Source organism: Antrostomus carolinensis, unplaced genomic scaffold, assembly GCF_000700745.2.
Source record: "Antrostomus carolinensis isolate BGI_N321 unplaced genomic scaffold, ASM70074v2 scaffold15999, whole genome shotgun sequence".
NCBI lineage: Eukaryota > Metazoa > Chordata > Aves > Caprimulgiformes > Caprimulgidae > Antrostomus > Antrostomus carolinensis.
In genome coordinates this window covers 1-18,769 of record NW_010336603.1, presented here as the reverse complement: position 1 = coordinate 18,769, position 18,769 = coordinate 1, and the positions used below count along the sequence as shown (strand labels likewise).

The following is an 18,769-nucleotide window of genomic DNA, read 5'->3' as shown; positions in this document are numbered from 1 at the left end:
CAACCTGGTCTAGTGGAAGGTGTCCCTGCTGATGGCAGGGGGGTTGGAACTGGATGAGCTTTAAGGTCCCTTCCAACCCAAACCAGTCTGTGATCCTATGATTCTATCTATGATTTTTCTTCACAAGAACTCATTAAGCACCTCACAACAGAAGGGAACACGGGACTTAGTGAATAATAATAAAACCAGAAACAAAAATAGAAAGAAAGAAGAGCCAAGGTCCCAGAGGGAATGGCATGGACATTAAACAGCATCATTGAGTCTCATTGCATTATTGCTCCAATTAGCGCCATACAGCCCAAGCAGAACACTATCACGTTTCTAATGTACAGTATTAGGCATTACTACTACAAATGTGAAATTAAAAAGCTATCCAACTCTGTGGTGCCAGCGCCACGAGACCAAAGCTTTCATAACACATCACAGATTTAGGACATAAGCACATCAGAAAACAGAGAAGACTCAGTAAACGACCCCGTGCCCAAGCAGGATTACTCCCTGCAGAGCATCCCCAGAGATTATTTGCCTCATGAATGGGGATTCACTATTATTCTGAACATTTTTGACAACCTCACTTAGATATTTTTTCACACTTTAAATCTTGAGTTATTGTTTTCATTGTTATTTATTTCTTGCAAAATAGTAACACTTACTTTTTCATAGACTATTAACCCATCTGTGTTGTGTTGCTGAAACAAACCAACACACAAAGTTTAAAATAGCAACTGATTGCCTGAAAGCAGTACCCACCGGCTCCTCTTTACAATGCTGAAGCTGCAGAAAACAAAGAATGTAACATTTTGCCCTTATACAGAAGTCTAGAAAACTATCATGTGTTTTTTCATACCATAAACAACTGCTTCGAAGTCACAGAGGGGCGTCTAGAGCATGATTTCCTGCCCTCAGTGTTGTAATTAAGACATTAAAACATGCTCCCATTTAGATGGTGGTCTTGAAGCACTTTCAATCTATGCAACTGGTGTCTGATGAAGTTTCATCCCAGTACCAGTAAGCTACATGGGAACTCCAGCCACTCAACAGGAAATATTATTTACACCGCAGAAGACTTGAGTCAGCTCCAGACTCTCCAAGCGTGCAGCAAAGCTCAGTGCTGCAGCGCCAACACTCTGCATTCCTGGAAGGCAGGAGGAAGGTTTCTGGAGGCCGCAATGCAGGTCACTTGTTTCCTTCAGGCCCAATTCTTCTATCATCACCCTAGGACGAAGAATCTCCAGCTTCTGTGCTCCATCCTTCTGTTACCTCCTCCCCACTTTTCCTACCAACCCAGTACGCAGCAGCAGTCTCTCTTCCCCTCGTTCTCACCCCATCCAGGTGTCATTCTGTGCCTGCAGCTGCTAGGAAGGGGGCAGAACCACACACTATTCCTACAGGAGGAAGGAAATACTTCAAAGCAAAGGCGAGCAGCTCTGGAAAGTGGGTTTGTGCTCCTTCTGCTTTCACCTAGAACTGCAGTTGCTTCTTTTCCCTCGAAGCCAGTCCCTTTGTCAGCACCAGCAGCACCAACCACCACGTTACCAGACACTGTCTCCCTCCTAGACAGCTGTGTCCTGTGCCTCCAGCTCAAGCTAACTCTGAGTGATTCCTCAGTAACGAAACGTAATACATAAGGTGGATTAATAAAAGATTTTTATGCAAAAGAATCTTAGTTCAAGCGACCTTAATTATGTATATTTGTTAAAGAAACTCGCCTACCCCTGTGACAATGTACTGCAAAGTTTGAACACTTGTTTATCAAAGATTACACTCAAGTCAATCTAAAAAACCTGAAAAGTATCTGAAAAAATAAATTGTTAAAATAATGAACTCACTTTTGACCAAAAAAAAAAAAAAAAAAGTGCAGGGACAGTAAGATTGTCTTAATTTCCATTTGCTTCAGTGGAAGTGATGGAAAGTGAGTTAGAAGAAAGTTATCTTCCCTGTCTTACCAGCCTATGAAAATGACATGTAGAGGTTGGTATCAGCTGGTTTAAACCCTTGAAACCCACTTGCATCTCATCCATAGAGAAAATTTAGTTCATAAATGGCAGGTGGAACTGTTAAGCCAATACAACACAAAAATTCAGATTAAAATAGTATATTAATGGCATAATTAGAAAAGCTATCTATATCTACATCTCTAGAAATTTTAAGCTATCAGTGTACACTGAAAGACTGGTCACTTAGAAAGCCAGACAACAGCAGTGAGAAGAGATAAACAAATGGTGAATAGTGGTTTTCAAGAAAAGAAAAATCTTCCACATGTATCATCACAAGCTCCCTGAGAACAACTCTGGCATTAGGACGCAAGATTTCTGGTTGAGGCGCTTTGTCACAAAATGGGAGACACTGAAATTGAGCAGAGTTTGGTCAAAACCTTCTGTAGTTAAATCAAGAGCCAAATGGAAGCAAAAGAAACTCTTCCACACAGCTTTATGTACAGCCTCATTAAGTTTTATACACTGGAAAATAACTGACAAACACTTTGAGCTCTGTAAGGAAACGAAACTGAAGAATCTCCATTGAGAAAATACTATTCATGCTTTCTTCTGAGCAGGCTTGTTTACAAATACTTGCTCTTCCCACTCAGCATTGTACACAATCAGCCTTTTCTAAATGCACACTTATGTCTCCTAAACCATGCTTTTCCTGTCCACTCTGCAACTCGTGAACTGGTACTAGCTAACTTTTCCAGAGCTCTTTTATAGCCACTTTCAGAGCCACCCAAAGAAAGAGATTCCTGTGAACATCGTATGATCTGTAAAAATAGCTTCAGAAACAATACTTCAAAAACATCAGTTGATCCTAAAATGTTTTGGTTCAGTGTAAATTCATTCTAGAGAATGCCAGCTTTGAAGTTATACACATTTTATGTAAATCTAAAGCATCTTTCACTACAATATCTGGGTCATCCTGTGTAAATATACCTGCACAAAGACAGCTCCTAATGAGCCTGTAGTTTCATAGATACTCCAAATCATAAGCTGGTATTTTTTCTTAGATAGAGAGTCGCTCTGCTTCCCTCCCACCAGCTCCTGCACCACCCTTCCCTTATTTCAACATAAAGGTTTTGCTCTCACATACAGAAAATTAGAGGAATAAACTGATTTTATGAAAAAAGCACCTAGTAAAGAAAAAAAAAGTCACCAGAGTAGTAATGAATGGTTGGAAAGAGGAAACCACAGCACACTTCAGAACTACAGCTTGTATATATCAAATATCATAGCAGAACCACACATTTCAAATTCTCCCAGGACTGATGTCAATGCTGGTAGTTTAACTCAACAATTTATTTATTTTTAAAAGCACCTTTTATAGTCAAGCAACAGATGGAAGCACAGAAGCTAACACAGAGTCCAACATCATACGCTACTTAAATATACAATACTATGTACTAGATTGAATATATCCTAGTAACTGTGCTTTAAGGTATGACAGAATGTTTAACACTGATTTTGTACTAGAGTGCAGTCCCTGACCTTGTAATTTCAGTAAAAATTCTAAACATAACAGAAACATGGATGGATGAGACTTCAGTGTCTGAAGATACTTCATTGTGTTTTACAGAAATTAGACAGACAACACCTGACCAAACAGCCAATATGAGAAACATAAGCAAGTTTTGAAAATATTTACATGTAATTAGAAAAGCAGTACCAGAAAAAGCTAAAAAAGGGTGGGGGAAGACATAAGACATGAAATGAGCAAACTGAGATTAACTGAAGTGACAGGTTATAAAAAAAAATAAAAATCCCCCCCACAAAACCCTCAGATGGGGTCAGAATTACTAAGTGAAGCCCTATGAGGAAAGGCACAAAGGAGTGTAAGGAAACTCTAGAGTCAGAGCAGTACTACAATAACGTGCTTATTCACTGGAAGTTGATGAGGCAGCAACAATATCTCCATTGCAGAGGGAAGAATTTAAAAAAATATATTAATTTAGACAGCAGACATAACCCAGCATTACCAGAGCAGCAACAAGGAAGAACATAACCCTAAACAACTGTGTTCTCTAATAAAAGCAAACTATTTCTCACCTGTACTTGAACTACAGGATTTTCTGTTGGAATTAATCCATTAGTACAGATCAACCAAAGTTTGCCAAACAACATCAACCAAGTTTAGAAATCCACCAGTTCTCTTTGATAAACAGCACTCCAACAAGGGACTGAGGTCACCTTAGACACAAAGCAGTTCAACTAACCTGATGCTGTGCTGTGATCTGAAAGAAGAATCACTAGCACCAAGCTGCTTGCTTCTCTGATATGATTTGCACAGAATTCATCTTCCCAAACATGCATATAAAAACCAAAATCGCATTTCACATGGAAATAATCTAATCCTATCGCTCCCAGAGTGCAAAAGACAACCCCCCCCCATTCCCTTCTCTCCTGCTTACTCAAAATGTTTGTACTGATGAGACGGAGAAAGCAGCTTCCCCCTTACTGCACTGGTTACCGTGAAAGAGGAGAACTCTGTCAATAGCTCGCACCATTGAGATTTTGTTTTTAATGTCAGAGAATTAACTGGTATTTTCTTCTGACCATTAGAAGAGTTTTTACATTTGATTCTTTTGCCCTTTGTTATATTCACTTCGGGAGACCAGAAATTCCAACAAAAAGAACAGAAAGCCAGAAACACTTAAAGTTGTTGGGGTAAGATTTGACCAACATGAAAAACCAACTAAGAGAAGTAACAGTGAAAGGCAACTTAAGAACCTGGAATGGACAGGCAAGTCTTGCATTCTGGAGAAACAGGAAAACATTAACTGTCAGAGAACTGGAACAAGGAAGGAGACAAAGCTGTAACTGCAATATCCCTACTGCCTTTGTACAAACACTGTGCTCTCCCCACTGCTTTTAAAAACTATCCATATTGAACAAGCAATATAATTCTCTCTCGTGTAGTTAATACTACACCGGAAGGCTTTGCTACAACACAGTGACCCCCAACGTTACTACATGATTGGACATTAACACAGACTGCAAGTCTCCACACGTGCAGATGACAACTACAGTAAGTTACCCACATCCCTTTTCAGCAGCTGCATTAGAATATCAGATGTACACTATGGAGGTCATAGTGTATATCTGATATTCTAAATCCTTCAGACAAACTCTACAGGATTTTAAGTTTCAAACTTCCATAAGATCCGTGGAAGGTAAGAAGGACAAAACCTAAAATGAAATAAAGAACAGGAAGAATTCATAATGCCTGAAACAAGGCTACCTCCTGAAATGAAGGTACTGCAATTATTTCATAAATCTTTCTGGAATTGCTTCACAGATTACAGGTTTAATTAAGAAAAACATTATATTGAAGGGATGATAAACTTCTAGAGACCTGGCTATGTATTTAAAACATGAAGAGTCCCCAGAGTCCTAGCAGGATGTCTGTCTTCAGATTTCACAGTGTTTAAGTTCATTACAAAATGACTTGGTTTAAATTTTAAGAGGATGCCATCTGTTTTGGAGAGATGCTAGATACCACAAAGAACATAAAATGAAAAGGAAAACAAAGCAGATCTATTATTGATTCTGTTCATTGAACAGGCCATAAAAGAAACACCAGAACTTCGTAAAAGATGGGACCACTTCCCTCTCCACCATTCTCCTACTGCTAGCTCTCTGACAAGCAGAAATAATAACAATGAAGTACAAAATAGTGCATTTAGGATGCAAATGCTTCATCTTCAGCTAAACTGATTTTAAGGCAAAGTTCTCAGAACACAGAAGAAAGAACCAGAGGACAATCTTGGAGGACAATCACTTAACATAACGAGGTAAAAGTCACTTATATAAGCTCCCCCCTGCCCCAGCCCCAGTTACTGCTGACTGAGATTACACTCCCACAGAGACTTGCTAGTAGGAAACAGGTGTTTTAAGTGAAATAACTTGCCAACTTTAATAACTGTTTCTCTCTCTTGTGCCTTGCTCTAGAGCTCAGAGAAGATGAAGATACACTCTACAACACAGTAATTTTCCCAGCTTGTCAGAAGCAAAATTAAAGTTTCATCCAAAACAAGTTAATTCCTTCCCTATTCTAGTCCATCAAAAGGATCTCCCAAAACTATCTGAAAAGTCAAAAGCTCCAGAAAATGAAGTACAGCCAGCAACCACATATCCAGTTCAACCCCTGTGCGAGGTGGCAAACTTTCCAGCGTGCTCCCACAGCCTCGATGCAAGATGTACCCAAACAGGAATATTGTGGACTAGATGAACAGGTCACTTTTCAAACCAAAACCCATCTCTGCCACCAGAGAGCACAGAACTCATCCCCAGGCACGAGACAAGTGGCCTTATCCCACAGCAGCAGCACAGCGACCAGAGCACGCGTCGCAGGGGTCCTCTCCAGCATGGTCAGTAGCTGTGCAGAGGAGCACATGTCACAGGGATCCTCTCCAGCGGGTTCAGTAGCTGTGCAGGGGAGCACACGTCGCAGAGGTCCTCTCCAGCATGGTCAGTAGCTGTGCAGAGGAGCATGCATGGCAGAGGTCCTCTCCAGCAGGGTCAGCAGCTGTGCAGAGGAGCACACGTCGCAGAGGTCCTCTCCAGCAGGGTCAGTAGCTGTGCAGAGGAGCACACGTCGCAGAGGTCCTCTCCAGCAGGGTCAGTAGCTGTGCAGAGGAGCATGCATGGCAGAGGTCCTCTCCAGCAGGGTCAGTAGCTGTGCAGAGGAGCATGCATGGCAGAGGTCCTCTCCAGCAGGGTCAGTAGCTGTGCAGAGGAGCACACGTTGCAGTCCTCTCAGGAAAAGGAGACTGAGGTCACTCTCTTCCTCTCACTCATCTCCTTCCTCAGTTATCCCTGTTGTTTTGGATGTAAATGTGGTAGACAGAGCCTTGTCCCTCTATTTGTTTGTTTTGTTTTAATATTTACCTTCCTTACCACACCCTCATTTCAGATCTATTGACTGGGTATACACCTGGAAGTACACAGTTAAAAGAGAAGGAAATGCACAAGCTAAAAATCTTAACAACTGCCTGTAAAACAGAAACCCCAGCATTTTTGTAAACAAAAAAAAACCCCAAAAAACAAATGAATGAAAGAAACAAACAAACAAACAAAAAAAAGCCACACAAAAAACTTGCTATTTGACATTTCCTTTTGTACGGGAATTACTATTTCACTGATTATGAGATAAATAAGAAAGCCTGCTTCTTAATGAGGAGTGCTCAATGGTAGAGAAATGGCTTTCTATTTCTTCAGAAAATACCTCTGAAAAATTCTGGGATAGAAAGCTGGCAACACTGAACTCCCATTAACGGGGACATGAGCTACCCTGTGGTTCAGCGGGGTTTCATGCCGGGGCAGAGAGGGAGGGCACTGTCCCACGACGTACTTAACTTTATATACTCAATTTTATAGCTGTCTACACCAAAAGGGACAAGCCTGCTCTGCTGCTCCCACACGTTCCTGTGATCCCACACGCAGGGAGGAGAAGCAGATCACTAATCTAACCACAAAATTAATGCTCCAGATAAGGCAGAACAAGATGTGTGATGTGATGAGTAGAGAGCAGAGCCATTCCTTCAAGCAGCTGCTCTCATGTACCGGATAAAAGAACACAGCTTACTTAATTCCACTCTCGCCTCAAATTTAATTGAATTTTAAACTTTTTTGGTACTTCCTGTGCTTTAATACTCATTCTTTTGTTGCCATTAATGTTAGCATCATCATTTTGCACAGTACTGCTATTTTCACCATCCACACAGTGCTGATTAACACGGGAAATTCCAAACAACAACAGATTTACACAGTAAAATCCCCCGTGCATCAATGTTGACTAGTTTCTTAAATGCTTCTGGGAAGCACACAAGCCCCAACGTTAAATTAAACTGTAAGCAAGTGCCAGATTCTTTATCTGCGTTTCTGAATGACCAATACATTTTAAACTTCAGGTGACACAGCATGGGAAATTTACTGAACCCTGTGCTTTACTGCAAACAGCAAACTCCTGTTAGGAACACACGCTGGCAAGCACTCTTCCTGGGGGAGCGTCCTGTTCACTTTCACCTCGTAACTCATGTAAAATTAAAACGCCCTCACATTTTATCTTCAGTAGGATTTGACCTCGTGTTACCTTTCACTTTAATTAAAAATATACTGAAGCACTCAAAAGAAGAAAAACTGGTATTTCCCACAAGCACAGAAGGTATTTTTCCATTTTCACTCACTGATTGATGTCAGCCTAAATTAAGTCTTTGCGCTCCTTGTGAGCACGACGGGCGTGGAGACTGGAATACACCACAAGTAGATGTACTTCACTAGTATGAGTGTGCATCTCTCCACTACTAGCAAATTACTACTGCTATTGCCAGGAACAACAAAGATTAAGACTTAGTTATGGAAACAGACAGCTGATGGAGACATTAAAGTAGTATCTGTAATCATCAAGGGACTAATTCTGATCTCTCCTGATATTCAGCCAATGCCAACAGAATACAACTGTTCCATAGGACAGAAACAATCTGAACTAGGACTCAGAATTTTTCAAGACCTTAATATAGTTATCTAAAACCAAACAAAACCAAGTACCTTTAATTTTCTTTTGTTTTAAAGGCAAAAACTGACCACAGAAGAAAAAAAGTACAAGATTACAACAGTCTTCATTCAAGAACTAAATTCCTTATAGCAGAGTGGAAAACAATATGCACAAAAGAACTGAAAGCCTTTAAAACTTCCACAAACCACTGGCAGTGGTTCATCTATAGAGAAAAAAGTGAAAGCAGGTTACATTTTCATTAAATTTCCCTCTTCCACTTGAAAATTCACTTGATGTTATCTTTAGCTGGTAAGAAAATGTGTATTTACTGATCTGTTCCACTTACAGCGCTTCTGCACTGCGTACCAATATGTTAATTCTTACCTTACTCTTAATTCTTCATAGAACTTGATTTATGCACATATTCAAATAACACTTCTTATTACAAGTAGAATGAGCACCCTAGATATGACCATCCTATAAAGTGCACACCAACAACAAAGCACTCCAAGTCTTACAAACACAGACTCTTGGATAATCATCAGACAACAGTTAAGTTCTCCCATCTGAGCAAGATCAGCTGTAGTTAACTTAGTTATTTACATTTCAGTTACCTTTTTTTTCATGATTATGCAGAAAAATCACTCATTCCAGGAACTCCACTAAACTTATGCCACAATACATGCAGATCTAGTACCTTCTGGCTGTCACACATATTACAGGATACTTTGCCCCGACGTATTTTATTCCTATAGTTTGGGAATTTTTTTTACCAACATTGTGTGTAATTATTACATTTACCTTCATAAAAAATTTAGTTAGCACTCTTTGTACTAGATTATCTTAAAATCATTTGAGTTTCACGTACTTTTTAATCTGATTTATGATATTCTAAATATTATTTCCTGCATAACTTAATTATAAAACACACAGAGTTGTTCAGGAGCTCTCAGTAATGACTTTGTGCACAGTAGCTGTTTTCTCAGCCCACATCTGCCTCATTTCTGTGGAACGGATATTCGAGATAGGGACTAGATTACTACACATTTCTGCAACATTTAATGCAAGACCTGGATCCAGTTACTAGTACAACAAACTATACTAGGAATAATTATTTCAACGAGGCATGACTTCAGTGACCATATTCTTGAAACTTCATTTTTCATCCCTAAACTTCAATTAAAGGACATTCACATCAACCTTAGAATCATAAACAGTATCACTTAGGTAATTAGCACAAGAGGCTTGGGAGAGGGGAAGGTATCTGACTTCTCTCACAAATTACCATCGCCCAAGCCTGAAAACATTTCTATTCACCTGCTCCCCCAAAGATAAGTGTAGCTGCAGTTGAACAGCACTGCCCAAACAGATTGTCAGTAGCAGATAGGCATTATCCCTGTCAAAATACCTCCCCAAACCACTCACATGGACCAGATCTGCCTTTAAGATGGCTGGACATTTTATTGAAATTCAGACAACTGTTTTTATTTTAACTCTAACAATCCTGTGGATTATTCTTAGCTTTTATTTATTTCCCTTTCAGATAAAGTTTCACTGAACAGATTAGTGTTCACCAAGGCAGACTTCAGGAATGATGCTGTGCACTGTATAATAGAGATTCCACAGGAATTTCATAGCATAATTCAGACTGTGTCCCATTCAAAAGATAGTACACAGGAAAATAATCCATCAGGCAAAGGTGCAACACTGTTCTATAGTACCCTGGAGTCAATGCAGGCAGAACACAAACATTAAATAGATGACACTTTCTCAACAAACCTGTGTAGCAGAAGCGGAGTCAAAATTTAAGTATTATGTAGTAAGTGAAGCATATTTAAAAGTCTTCCTAAATTTACAGCAAGTTAAAATTACTACTTCTATAGGAGCTGTCTACAAAAAAATCACTCTGAGTAATATAAAATTTATATCTGGTTAATTGCATGTATAACCTCTTCATACACAAACTAAATTCCACATATCTACTAAGTCAGGACACTGAAGTTGTTCCAGGTACCACCCATTCACACAGAATAACTAAACAAACAAAAAAAAAAAAGCTGTAACTCGTCTGGTCAGTGTAATTCCCACTGTTAAACAACCAGAGATCACAGGTTACTCCAAAGAGCAGTAGACCACACGGGGATAACACTATCAAATCTTTAGTATATTGAGCAATAGAGCTGGGAAACTGCATCAAGGAAAATGCATCCTCTGCAACTAGTTCTGCATCTAAATTTACTTTGTACTTTATTCCTACACCTGCCAGTTCATGCACTCCCCACAGAAACACAGCCTTCACTCAGTCTGAGAGCAGCACTACTAGAACCAGGTAAATTGCACTGCTATGACTAATTCCTTCCAAAACCAAAACCAAAAGCCACCCAATTGGCTTCTACAGAAGGCAGTTCAGCTGACACACACTAAGCTTGGGCTGACAAGGTGTACCCTACCTCAATGACCTAACACACAGATATTAAGTGTTTCTGCACCATGACACTCCCTCACCACTTCTAAGCAAAGCCTCATCAGGTGTAGCCATCATGGAAACCTCCTAACTGTCTTCGGGTGGTATTACTGCTAAAACTGAGACCTGCCAGACACATACCAGCTTGGTGGAAAAGCATCAGCCTGGTTTATCCACAAACCTGACAATCCACCACTCCCCAAGTCGACCAGACTGCTTTGTATCCTCCCTTCCACATGCACCATTGCCTTGTTCCTTCCCCCCACAACATGTGGCACCAAGGACAAACCTTCACAAAAAATCTTTAAACGGGAAGAGGGAGCAAGGCTCACCACTTAAAGGCCAAAGCAGAAAAACATCCTTGCTACTGTGAAGTGTAATATGGAGTGGAACAATACCCAAGTGTCTGAGAAAGTACTTCAAATGGAATAGCAAGGAGCAAGGCGCCCATGGAACAGGAGACTTGAGGCCCACTGGAAAAGTCAGAGGTAAAACAGAGACACCCACTACAGCTGTGAAGAAACGTTACTAAGAGGCAAAGGGAAGAACTGATGGAAACTGAGAATGAGAACATATCCTACCAAGCAGTGCAGGAGAACTGAGCCTGGAGAGCAGAACAATGCCAACAGAAGGGTACTAAAGGTGATCACCAGAAGCACTTGTAACTGCATTAACTGCTACAGAATAAATGGTGGGGTGGCTCTCTGGGCAAAGAGCGAACTGTCTGCAAGAAGACGAGCAGGGAGTGTGCTGCCAAGAACAGACTGCATCTGCGTCCACATCCAGCTACATTCGCTGTTAGAACACCACAAAGTTAGCACTGCTGTCAGGAACGTGCCTTTTTTCTTTCCTTAGAGACTCAAGTTTACTAGGATCAGTTCATCAAGTACATTTTATACCAGTAGTTAAAGTCTGACCTTTGCACTGTAAACCCCGCTCCCAACAGGTATGAGGTGGCAGCATTTAAAAGCAAACATGACAGTAGCATGCATTTCCTAAAGGAAAAAGGGATTTCATCTCCATCACAACTGATTCCTCTGAAGTACAACTGTGCATTTGACACATATATCATTTCTCATAATACAGGTAGAAGAGTCGGGAAGCTAAATTGTCTTTAACGAAGATAAATCAGCAGGCTTTTCGAACGAGATTCCTGTCCTTTGGAGACAGAAAACACAGTGTCAGTGGAATGGGAATTAGTCGGGAATAATTCCAGTCACTAGTGGAATGGAGTTAGTGAGGAATAACAAGTAGGAAACAATGCAAGGAAGTTTACTCACATCTCTTGCTTCACTGAGAACATGGAAATGAAGAGGCCTATACTAACAAAGGCACACAGACTTCTCAGAAAACATGATCCTGTTTATTATGTCAGGAACTTGAGAATTGTTCTATTTCATTAAAAAAAAAAATCATAAGCAATTACAACCCCCAATAGTTCTAGAGATTTCCAGGTAATGATCTGCCCCCAAATCAGAACAAAGTTTTCTAACTAGTCAAAAAATACTAGCATACACATGTCAAGCAACAAAGCTGCTAGTTGAATAAAACTAGAGAACATACTTTATAGAAAAAAGGTAGACTTCAATTTAAGCCCTCTTAACATAGGGCTACAAATATTTATATATTTGTAACGGAAAGGAAATCACCATAGAAGAGTTCAGAATACAGCATTAAAGCACTAAATCTGAGAACAGGAACTTATTCTCATACATGTTCATTGCTACCATATCTCCACTCACATCTTTTCTACAGCTGACAAACTATTCCACTGCTGTAACCAAGTAATATAAAAGCTAAACTGACCCCAAAAAGTGTAGTAAGAAAAAAAAGTTCACTGTTATATAGGGACTGACCCCAAAAAGTGTAGTAAGAAAAAAAAAAAGTTTACTGCATATACATGGAACAGTATCAAAGGGTCAACAATACTTTTTGCCATTATCTTTACAGAACTACAGATAGGTAACTTACACTTCTGGTTATATAATTCACCACCAGCACACGGTGCCTCATCTACCGCCTGCCCCTGTCGATGAGGGAAGACGGGCAGACACCGTTAACATCACTTCAGCAACTCACAGCACAGCCTCCCACAGCACCTCTGCACCATCAGCCCTACCCAGCAGTGCTTGTGGTCAGCGGGGTTCCAAATCTGACCACAACCAGTTACAAATGATGTTGCTCAGAGTCAACACTGGGGACAATACCCAGGCTGGTAGATGGGAAGCTGAACATCTGCCAGCGTGGCCTTGCTGTGACAAAGGCTGCCTGCACACGTTTGCAGTGTCAGAGAAAGTGATTACACCACTCTGCCTGGCACTCAGGAGTCCACAACCACAATACTGAGTCTGGTTTGGGGTCATGCAATGCAAAAGAGAGCAGACAGTGAGACGAGCAGAAGGCCACCAAGATGGTTAGCAGAGCTGTAGCACACAACCTCGGCGTGAAGCTCAGGCAGTGTATCTTCTGGAAAACAGAAGGCTATGGTGGAGGAATCTGTCTTTCACCACTGAAGGGGTAACTGGGTACAGGCAAGATGGAAACAGGCTGCCTTCAGAGGTACAAAAATGAGGGGTAAGAGGCAGTGTGTGCTCCCAGGATGCTCCACAAGAAACTTCCACATTGCTGCACAGGAAATGTTTTTCCCAGTGCACACGGTTAACCAGTGAAACTGGGAGCCAAACGCAGGTGATGGAACTGCCATCACTGGAGATTTCCAGAAGAGCTGCACAAAGCCCTAAGCAACCTAAGCTAACTTTGGAATTAGTACAGGGTCTGGTGGGATGACCTCCAGAAGTCCCTTCCAGCTTACACTGTACTCTGGATGTGCAGATTTGCTCTACAATCACATGCTTGACTCAAGAAACTTTGCAGAAAAGCATTTCTGTTGGTCCTCAAGGAAACCAGCGATGAGACAACTTCTATCTTCAGGCCCAGATAAGGTGCAAGTTAGAATTTCAGATCTTCCAGGGAAACTCTAAGAATATGACTACACAAAGAAATAAAAATCAAATGTATTTTAATGGCTGTTTATACTGCATTCAGGGCAAGAACTGGTATAACTGCATTACATCCTGGCCAGGCCAGTGCTCTCTACTTAAGCCTACAACTATTTTACAGTTAATCACTTCTGCCTGTAAACTGTATTTCTTCAGATTTTGGCACTTCATTGCTTATTTCTAGATTCCTTCACTGTCAGTAAGCACCTGTATTATATTTTCCACCATAGTAAGCCATTAAAACTGTGCTTTATAGACTGCCTGCCCCAGGGCAGGAGTGGGGAAAATGCAGAGAAAATAGACATAAAATTCTTCATTGCTTTTGTTTTATAAGTTTTATTTTCAACTTCAGAACCAAAGAAAAAAAAAATCTAGTTTTCCTTTCCAGTTCAAGAAATGGTTTAGAAACATTTTTGCTATTCAAGGTGCAGAGTGATTTTAAATCCAAGAGAATTTCCTAAGAGGAAAAAGTATTTTAAATACAAGACAAGATTGCAATTGGTAAGTGATTTTCATATCCATTATTTAAGAATTCTTCAGAACAACAACAAAAATACCAAACTTTTGCACTTCACTTCTAGTATTGCAGTGCTGACTGTTGTGTTGTCTTTTAAAGCTGTTTCTACTTCAGAAAAAACAGGTGAGTTAATTTCTTATGCAAAAAAAACAAGCACAAAACCACATACTGTTTTTAAGTATTACAACTAAAAAAAACTCTGTATCTCTTCACTTGACTCAGTTTTGCAAGTCACCCTGATCTTCCATAAACTAGAGAAGAGGTGGTTGTAACGATCTTCCCTGACTATACTTGGTCTCACTAAGGAAAACCTATGTTAGGATCTTAGTAAAAAATTCAATGTAGGAGTACATCACTCCTCTGGAAAGAAAAACGTCCTAAGACTCAAAACAAAATTTAAAAAAGGTTGAACCATAAACTTTATATTTCACCTAAGGCTCAGCCTTACCATAGCAACCATTAAGAAACAAAAATATTTTGAAGTAGCCAAGCAATCAAACTTTTGCTTCTGTTCACCTATAATAAAGGAAGTTTAGACTGGCTTTTGCAAACACAGGCCATAATCTTGCACACAACTAAGAGAATGGTTAACTTTGCACAAGAAGATAGCTTAAACTTCAAATAGATGAAGATAACACACATGATTGCATGATCAGGCTTTTACTGTAAGGTACTGATAACACAACTAAGTTTATGCTGATAATGTATCCAAATTTAGCAACATTTTTATTCCAAACCTTCCTTGTAAACAAAAAAAGACTTCTAATTACAATAAAGACGCACTCTGAAGAGCCTTATCACAGCTGCAGTACTGGCTTACACAACTCCCACCCTTTGTTCCTCCCCTACACCGCCTCTTCAGCTGCCCTGGGGTTTGACATGCCAGTTAACAGGGACAAAACAAGCTGGATCAATGAACTGAACCTTGTTCCAAACACTACTGCCAAAAAAGAAAGTTACTTACGACTGCGAGCAGTTTCCTGCTGCAGGTCACCACGCAGCTACGGCAACAGTTGAACAAGCACCAGTCAAACAGCGACACAAGGGCTGTGTGAGCCAAGAGAAATAACTAGTAACACTGCAGCCCGACCTAAACCTGCATCTACCTGCTCGGAACTCTCTCGGGTGAATAGGCACATTGAACCACAGACAGCAGGGAGGTGCCCACTGGCCTTACGTGAGCCCATGCCTTCAATCTGCTCACCACACTAAGTGTGCCACCATCCTGCTTCCACCAGAACCTTCAAAGTCATTTTAATTTACTTCATTAGCACCCTTTCAAAGCAAGTTCACTAATTGCTTACAAGATCTGCTGCAGCTCTGTCCAGAAGGGGTATGGGAGGTGACAACACGCCACATTTAACCCAGGACACAGACTGCAGCGTAATCATCTAAAAATCAGTATTCACTGTAGAGTAAGTTGAAAAGCTGCGAGAACCCCACGAACACCATCGAACTCTCCTAGAAACAACAGTAACCCAAAGCAAAAACACTTCACATGCCACTTGTCCTTACTTGCCTCCGTCCTCACTTACACCGGCACTTTTTGTTTGTGACTGAATAAGATCCATTGTTTTTCAATAAATAAGTCTGCAAACCGTTTGTGTAATTACCCCTGACTTAACAGCCTGCTTTGTTTTGTTGGTTGGGTTTTCTTTTTCCAAACTGAGCTCTGAACTTCATAAAAATCATTTAAAAATGTCACTACAAACTATTATTTTAGATTTTATCTTCTCATTCCAAGGCAATCTATTTATTAGTGGTTTCGAATTCTATGATGAAATATAGTTACTTTTGCAAAACAGGAAATAAAAATTATTTAGCTCATTTTGAATTAACCTGTTATTTGGTAGTTTTGTGTATTCAGGAACACTTTTACAGAGGTCACGCTGTACCGGCTTAAAAATATACTAAGTTCTTATAATGCATACTACTGATCTTTACATTAATGCTTACCATGAGATTTTAGTTTTACTGAATTTCTTCCTGATACTTTGACACATCAGTGAAAACAAAAGCCTATTTGATGAAGAAATACAGACTTTGGTAGACAACGGGAAGCAAATTAAATGTTATAGAACAATATTTCCATGTCTGTCTCCAGATTATATCAGATACTTCTGTTGTTCACACTTTTTAAAAAAAAAAAAACTTTTATTTTTTTAAGACCCATTCTAAAAAAACAATTTAATGCAAGTGAAAGGTTCAAGAATGCTGAAAAAAGCTACAGACCTGAAAGAAGGCCAAAGAAAACCCTGGAAACATAGAAGGCCAGGGCCTGCATAAAGTTCTAGATGATAGATTCCAGTTTAGGTTTCAGTAACAGTCAAATAATAATTAAAAAATATCTAGATTTTCCAAATGGAAATAAATTCAGGAGTTTATTCATTCTCCAAGTTTCACATAGGGAAGAATTTCCCCAAGAACTCGCCCCTATACAATCACTTTTTAAAATTACTTTGGAATATATGTAATAGTGGCAGAAACAATAAAAACAGCCTGAAGAAATATTTCAGAACAGGAAAAAATATTTTAAATATATTATACAGACAAAACACACCAGAGTGAGCCCACACTAAAATAAATACTACACTAAAATAAATACTGAGCATTACAGCTGTATGTTTCTGGTAAGCCAAAGCTTTCTATTCAAAGAGCAAAGTACATTTCAGAACTTGTTTTTCTTTCAAAACCATTAATTCAAGCAGCACTAGCAAGCTACCAAAAAAGAGAAAAAAAAAAAAAAGGAAAAAAAACCCCAAACCTACAAGCCTCTTACAAGTCAGAGGGATTCCAGAAACCCAAACAAAGCCCCTGCGATCACTGGCTGCTACCAAAACACTGGTAGAAGCACATATCTCTTGCTGAAGCCTGTAGTCTGGCACTAGGCCTAAAAACAAGGAGACAGCCTGGGAGCCAGAAAGTGAGCAACTCGATAGCAACGCGCCCAGGGAAGCCTTTCCCCTTCCTGCCAAATAGTGATCCACCAAGGAAGTCACCCAGCGCAGCGCCAGCGCTGGCCCCTGACGAGGAGCTCGGCGGGCTCCTTCCAGCCCCATCTCACCTCCGCACGGACACCCGCGAGGGTGAGCTGTGACAGAAAGTGCAGGAAAAGTCAAAACGCTTGTGTGAGCTGAAAAACCAGCGACTACGGAAACGCAGAGTCGTTCCCATAGGTCCCCTCTGCAGAAAGCACCTATGTGATTCTCCTCTCTTCAGCAAAAGCTTTCAGACACAACCATCACACAGCATGGGATACAGAGCCTCGAGAGAAAGCGTCCCAGCCGTTCATATCTTCATGTAAATAATACTATTAGATAATGTACACAACAGGCTGTACAACAGATATTACAACACTGAGATAAACTTGTCATTTAAAAAAAAAAAAAAATCTGAACGTCACCTAAAATGTTGTAAGAGCAACAGGTTTACTGTAGCAAGCAGGATCAGTAAGACCTGAAAGATACCCCCAGGCAAAGCCTATACAAAAAGTCTCTCTGTCAGATAAAGCTACCAGCAAACAAAACTAATGCACTCAAAATTAAATGGGATCTAAGGCAAGCTTATTTAGCTCATGGAAGCAATCTACAGACAAAAAGAGAATCCAGGTAGCAGCTCACTGCCTTAAAATGCAGAAGTGTTATAATCTACAACTGAAGATCACCAAAAAAGTCACACTTACATCGTCTCTCCAGTCTTAGCAACATGACAAAGAAACTGATCCAGTATTGGACACACTTCCTTCTTCCCTCTCTTCTCAAAATCTGTTGGTATAAGAACGAGACAAAAAGGATGGTAAAAGAAGATAGAACAGAACAAAAAATCTTAATAATTAGTAATTTCTTTGCTTTAACGACCAGCACAGCTCCCACAAAAACATTTTCACTCTCTCACAAAGCTTCAGTTGTTCCCAAGAGCTCCACCAGCTTCCCAGCCCTGTAAAACACTTCATCTTCTCCTGTGGAGGAACTACATGCATCTGAGTAGCAAAAGTTGATTTGCAACTTCTTCTGAGCAGCTGCAGCAGAGCAAGAGGCTGATTTCCTCAGGCTGCATCCAGCAAGGCAAGCTAGCACAGAAGTGAACTGGGGAGGGAGAAAGGGGAAAGGCCGGGGAAGGGCCGGGGAAGGGCAGGGACACAGGGGGAGAGGAGGCGACTCCGGCCGAGGGGAGCCCCGGGCCTGGAGGAGGGGGAGGGAGCCGGTGGGGTCACTAACCCCGCTCTGCTGCTCCCCCTCACGCAGCCCAGAGCGAGGCGGGGGGCACGGCCAGGGCAGTGGGGACGAGGGGCTCTGCCCTCCCCTTCCC

The 18,769-nt window shown here is 40.6% G+C and overlaps 1 protein-coding gene across 1 annotated transcript in view; it reads right to left on the bottom strand.

The window, feature by feature from the left end:
• Nucleotides 1-18,221, bottom strand: part of PPP4R2 (protein phosphatase 4 regulatory subunit 2) — a 31,776-nt gene extending 13,555 nt beyond the window's left edge. Inside the window, exon 1 of the mRNA XM_010174931.1 lies at nucleotides 18,144-18,221. Within this exon, the coding sequence (XP_010173233.1) occupies nucleotides 18,144-18,145 (2 nt within the window). The 5' untranslated portion in view covers nucleotides 18,146-18,221. The remainder of the gene's footprint in view (nucleotides 1-18,143) is intronic.
• Between the last annotated feature and the right edge of the window lie 548 nt (nucleotides 18,222-18,769).